At 42.0% G+C, this 6,000-nt stretch overlaps 1 protein-coding gene across 2 annotated transcripts in view; it reads right to left on the reverse strand.

The window, feature by feature from the left end:
• trim36 (tripartite motif containing 36) overlaps nt 1-4,511 on the reverse strand; it is a 29,342-nt gene extending 24,831 nt beyond the window's left edge. The window contains exons 1-2 of one of the 2 annotated variants that reach the window (XM_082553607.1): nt 4,256-4,511; nt 3,160-3,406 (exon numbers count right to left, since the gene is read on the reverse strand). In XM_082553607.1, coding sequence (XP_082409733.1) covers nt 3,160-3,406; nt 4,256-4,291 — 283 coding nt within the window. In that variant the 5' untranslated portion in view covers nt 4,292-4,511. The remainder of the gene's footprint in view (nt 1-3,159; nt 3,407-4,255) is intronic. The other variant, XM_082553608.1, reaches the window with a different exon arrangement.
• Nucleotides 4,512-6,000: the final 1,489 nt, after the last annotated feature.

Genomic DNA, 6,000 nt, shown 5'->3' on the forward strand with positions numbered 1-6,000 from the left:
AAAATAAACTGAATCACGTGAAAGATTATGCTGAGTATTTATGGATGAGAAGCAAAAAAAAGAGCCGTCAGATGCTAAAAATTAAGACTTAGACTCAAACGTTAGAACAGGCTTTTCCCCGCAGCACGCTGTGTAATAAATACACAAAGACAACAGCGGCCTTTACAACTTATGTCTAAAAATGTATCGTTTTATGCATCAGTTAAAACACTTGACTCCAGGTACACAACGTGCAGCTGGAAACACTTCACGCAAGTCCAGCTGCCCATATTCACAGAATTTACAGAAAATGTAAACATTTTGTGATTTATATCGTTATCGGACGATAGATGTCTTATATCGGGATATGAGATTTTGGTCATATCGCACAGCCCTAATGTATAATTCAGTTACATTTTCCAATAAGAGCATGGAAAACATACTTTAATAGAAAGCAGGCAAGCAAAGCTAACCATCTCCTGGTTATAGTTTTGCATCCAGCATTTCACTTCTAAAACACCAACAAGAAAACAAATTTGCTTATTTCTCAACATGTGACAAGATTACTAAAGCCAACGCAGCCTTCGCCAGCTAACTCTTATTGAGGGTTAGCAGTTAAAGGTTAGCTGTGTTTATAGCCCCAAAACTGGGAAACGTCACGTTTTAGTAACCGCCTTTTTCAAGTCACAGTACAAGGCTTGTCCAAGCTGCACACTGATAAATATAGTCTCAAGTCTTTTCTTTCTCTCCCTTCATCTAATCCCTCAGTCATTCCTCTCAGGCAGGTTGCATCACCATGGCTACCAATGAGTTGAGCTCCCAGCAGTGAAGGCGCTAGGAGAGTTAGTTTGTTCTGTTGGGAGTTAGTGTTAATAATGTACTTCAAGGCTTCCTTCTTACACTCACTGGAAATCTGCACTCATGAACAGCCTTATTAAATATCATGTCAACCAAATGTCACTGAATTTACTGTACGTTAATGCTGTGCATTGACCTGAAAGGAGGCAGTAGTCATACTGAGTCCAGTGGCTCTGTGCACAACCTGGATTTTTGCAGGACCTCAGATTTGTTTACTCAAAAAGCAGGATTTGATTATTTCCTGCATCAACAGACGCGGTCCTGCCAGTAAGGAACAAACTTGAGCCGAACAGGGAGACTGTTCAAGAGCCCTGCCTCAGTGGTTTGGAACCAGCGCTGAATAACTTGCAAAGAGTTCACCTCAGTAAACTTCGGTTTTGTTAGTGCTACCCTTCTGATTTTGACAGTGTTCCAAGACAAGATGTTGGTTAAACATTACTCAGTCTCATACAGCACGAGTTACTGAATAGCCATAATTGTAAGAAAATGAGTGCCCACCTTTATGCACAAGTCTGCATCAGTTCAAAAATAAATAAATTAAATAGAGTCTAAAAATCAAGCACTGTAAACTTGATTTTAAAATCAACTTTCACAGCATAATCACTCAACATGTTGATTTGGGGTCAGCCATTGATTATGCCCAAACGTCATCTTAAAGAACAAATTGAAAAATCAATTTAAAATGGAAAAAAAAAAAAAAAAAAAAAAAAGCACAAACCTTTAATACCAGTGATTTAAACACATTACATTCAACACTACATCTCGAATGGTGTCCCAGTTCAATACAACACACTCTTAAAACACTGAAATAAAAAAGGATTCATCAGCACAGATGTTTGGCATTTTAAGGCATGCATACGCTCTCTGGTAAACGTCACAGCAGCAATGTCACAATTTACTTGATTTTTGTATCTGTCGTCTCCTTTTTTAAAAAGGGGAAAAAAGTAAGAATTGCACAGAGAGACTTGATTAAACTCTGCAGATTTCAAATATGCACACACTCTTTCCCAATCCCATTATTCCAGCATGAACCCACAACCTGCTTGGAGTTGGTATGTAGCATTTAAGTCAGACACAGCCCGGGTGATGTCAAGGGAGCAAATGAGACAACATCTTTCAGAAAATGGCCTCCAGCCCAGAGCTCTCAGGAGCCACAGAGGCGGCCTTGTGTCCCACCATGACGCTTTTTTTTTTTTTTAGGCTTAGACATTGACCCGCTTGAGCCGGACTGCAACAGTGCAACGTGCTGTGCAGAGAACATAAACATAATTTAGCCACCTGCGCCCGGACGAATCTCAACCAGCTTTCCTCCTCCCAGCTCAGCTTGGTTTTAAGAGTTTAAAATTACTCTATATAAAAACGCAAAAAAAGGAGCTTACAGATCTCCTTTGTTCACCCGTGTGTACATAACATGCACACACAGACGATACACACATATCCAATTAAAGGTGTAGTGAAAATGATAGCTGCTCTTCTTGTCATTACTTTAACATTTCCAAATTTGTTTGATGCCCCGGGGACCAATAGAAGGCAGACAGTGAGGATTAGGGCCTGATGGAGCTTGTCAACATTTCTTTTCGAAGACAAAACTTAAGCTCGTCGACTTACTCTTCTTTCTCTCTAATGAGGCCTGCAGAAGCAGACGGGATCAGAAGTAGTGATGACTGACGGTGTTACGGCTGAGGGGTAAAATGATTAAAAATCATTTCTCAAAGTTAGTTCTGCGTTATCTAGGACAAGAAGAGGGGAGAGCAGCGTCTGAGGCGCACTAGCACCCAAACGTCGCACAATACTTGGCCTATTTAGAGTCTCTCCCAGTTTCCACGAGTCTATTCACACTCAACCATTAATTTGCATTGGCTAAAGATTTGCTTATTTGTTCATGAAGCACTCTTCTCAGTTGCACTACCTTTTTTTTTTTTTTTTTATTTTCCACCCAAGCCTTCGGTTTTTATTTGTGTCATACTTTTCCTTATTTGAGAAGCCTTCTTTCCCTTTCTGTAGAGGAAAATCCCAACACCTGTTGCATGCAGCCTTTTGACAAGAAGCAAAAGCAAAAGGTGAAGTTGAAGGAACAAGGAGGACGATGTTACAGGAAGTTGGCATTACCAATTCCCCTAGGAATCACCACAAATGGTCGAGCATTGCATTTTGTGTTCTGATTATTAGCTTCCATTAGGCAGTGCAAGAGCTCCCACTGTTCCTGCTAATGCCCTCGATACACAAGCTTTTCAAAACCTACAGAAATATGAGATTCAACTCCCCACACCATAATCCTTCCTGTGAAGCTCACTTATAAGTTAACAAGCTTTGGTTCCTTACCCTGAGACCCACCTGATCTCACAAGCCTGTCCAGCCTCTCCATGGAGGGGGAGGGCACCCTGGACCTGGGGCTGCCCGGTAGGGAGCACTCAGAACCGGCATCAAAAGAGTCCTCGTGGTTCAACATGAGCAGCTCTTTCACACATTTGTGGCAGACGCTGTGCTGGCAGGGCAGGATCAGCGGATGGGTGAAGAGCTCCTTGCAGATTGGGCAGATCAGCTCCCTCTCTATGTTCTTGATCGGGACCTGATGATGGAGAAGGGATATCTGAATAAACTAGATTTATTTTTTAACATTTAGAGGCGTTTTCAGACAGCGCAAGTGCTGTCAGGTACACAGAACAAGACAAAAATAACTTGGAAACAAAAAAGGTGAACAGAAAGACAGAAATAGCATCACAGCTCAGAAGGATACAGCTCTCTTTGATTCCCAGACAACTACTATAATGAAGATGCTGTCTGAAAATCTGAGCAGGTATGCTGTGTCACTGCAGGTGGAGAAATGCACTTTAAGGTGGGCACACTGGGGTGTAGGTCTGACGGACAGCTATACTGATTTCAATCACTCCCCTGACTATCACAATAATGGCCATCCGCAGTGTATTTAACATGTTAGCGATAGATTACATAAACCGGGATTAAGCCCTGCTAAATATAGAGAAACAGTGAAACGCATGAGCCCAGCAGCTCACGTTTCAGCACATTAAAGACGATTACGAGCGCCTCTGCAGCAGTCCTAAAGCGGCAGATTGGTGATTTCTTTCAGGTGGTGTGATGAGACATCCTGGCGTAATCAATCAATCCATCCTCCTGCTGGTGGTGGTGCTTGAACAGCAGTAATTTAGAGAAAACACTCACGTGTTAAATACCCAGAAGGATAAAGGGAAGTTTAAACAGAAAACAGTGACCAAGCCTGTTTGAAGCGAGTCACTACGCAAAGAAATAAGTGAAACAAACGCTGGAGTCAGCAATGAATGGAGACTGGTAACTTTTAACAATGCCCAGTCCCAGCAGCAGAGGCGAACAATGACGAGTCTCACACACACACACACACACACACACACACTACTATGAAACTCACTTTTCTCCAACTTACCCCGTTTATGCTGCTACGCCGCATCTCTGCAGACATCCCGGGGGAGAAAACGCTGTGTGAGAGACTTAAAAACACTTAACCCGGCGTGTTGGCTCGAGCTAAAATACCCGAACTTCTCCGACGCGACGTGAAGATGCCGACAGCGACGGATGAGTGAATTTAAATAGAGCGACGCTGGTGAGAGAGTCTGCGCCGGCCGCCCGGAGTGAATCAGCAGCCGCTTCTCTGCTGCAGGAGAGCAGGCGGGGGGAGGGAGGAGGGGAGGAGAGCCGTGTGGGAGGGGGGAGTGCGGATGGGCGGATCGAGCCGAATATCGGCAGTATCGTTACTGGCGCGATAGAATCGATATTTTCATAAGAAAATGTTCAAATACACGAAACGTTGAAAGGTTTTTTTTTTTTGTTGAATTAACTAATTCTTGTGAAAAGTTACTGAATTATGTTACTAGGTCATTGAAACACATGCAAACATAGGTGGAAATACAGTATATAAGGCAAAAACAAAGTTTGTACAATCCTAATAAGCTTGCAAGTCAATATTTGGTGTGACTCAATATTTCTTCAACAAGCTTGTAAATTCTTTGAGTGCTCTTCAGGAACAGTTCTCCGGGCTTCTTGAAGGACATTGAAAGCTTTTCTTTGGATGTTGGCTCCTTTCTGTTCTGTTGTTTGTCCAGATGATCCCAGTCAGTGTTCCCAGTGTGACTGTCAGTGTTCCATTGTGTGCTTTTCTATCCTGGTATGCTTTTACTGCTCTGGCAGTGTGTTTGGGATCATTGTCGTGCTGGAAAATGAAGCCATTGCCAATGGAACGCTGTCCATTTGCATGATGGACTCCCTCTTGCCAACCGTTCTTTCACTGAGACCATTTCTGATGAAGCTTCTGTGAACATCCTAAGCCTCTCTCAAGTCCCGTGTCCGATATTTGCTGGATATGTTTTGTTTGTTTATTTCTTAGGGATATGATACTCAGGTGCTGTCAATCTGCTGTACATATGTTTTAATGCATACCATTTCCTTTTCTGTCCTCCAATTGTCCAGTTTCTTCAATTTTTTAAAGTGCAGACTGCACACCATGCTGAGATATGCCAAGTTTTTGGCTAATAGCACCTCGGGAATTATTGGTGCAAAAATACTGCTTTATTTCTATCAAATTATATTATTTTTGGCACTTTCTATAGATTCAACTAAAGAAATGGGAACATATATGGGAAAGGCTGCCAGTAACAAAGTGCCTTAAGATGCAATTTAAAAGTGGTTCTGTTATGTGTTATGTGTAGACACAGCACTAATTCACCACTAATTCATCCCTTGAGTTAAGTTACCTTCTTATGTTTGAATTATTCATAGGTCAGTGTTAGGTAGCTTAACAAATGAAACATTCTTCTGAAAAAATGATTAGGTACAAGGACTGGACTGAACATGAGTGAAAGAAACGTCGGCTCCTTGGAAACAAAGAAAAAGAGAAAGAAAGAAGGGCGGGGGGCCTCAAGACTTTTGCACAAAGCTGTATATCAGGGTGACAGCCCAGGTTGACATTTTTGGGAGACAATGTTGAATGTTTGCAGTCATACTGAAGAAAAGTATGCTGTGTTTGCAGATGTTAGCAATGTGGTGTTTAATGTGTGAAGGCTTGTTGAGAACAGACCGGTAATTAAAGTGTCTTCATGTGCCGATCAGCACTTGAATTTGAAGTTCAAGGGAAAGCTCTCAAAAGCTTTACAAAAGTGCTTAAAATACAAAACA

The sequence above is a fragment of the Aulonocara stuartgranti genome (genome assembly GCF_965226115.1).
Source record: "Aulonocara stuartgranti genome assembly, chromosome: 12".
NCBI classification, from domain to species: domain Eukaryota; kingdom Metazoa; phylum Chordata; class Actinopteri; order Cichliformes; family Cichlidae; genus Aulonocara; species Aulonocara stuartgranti.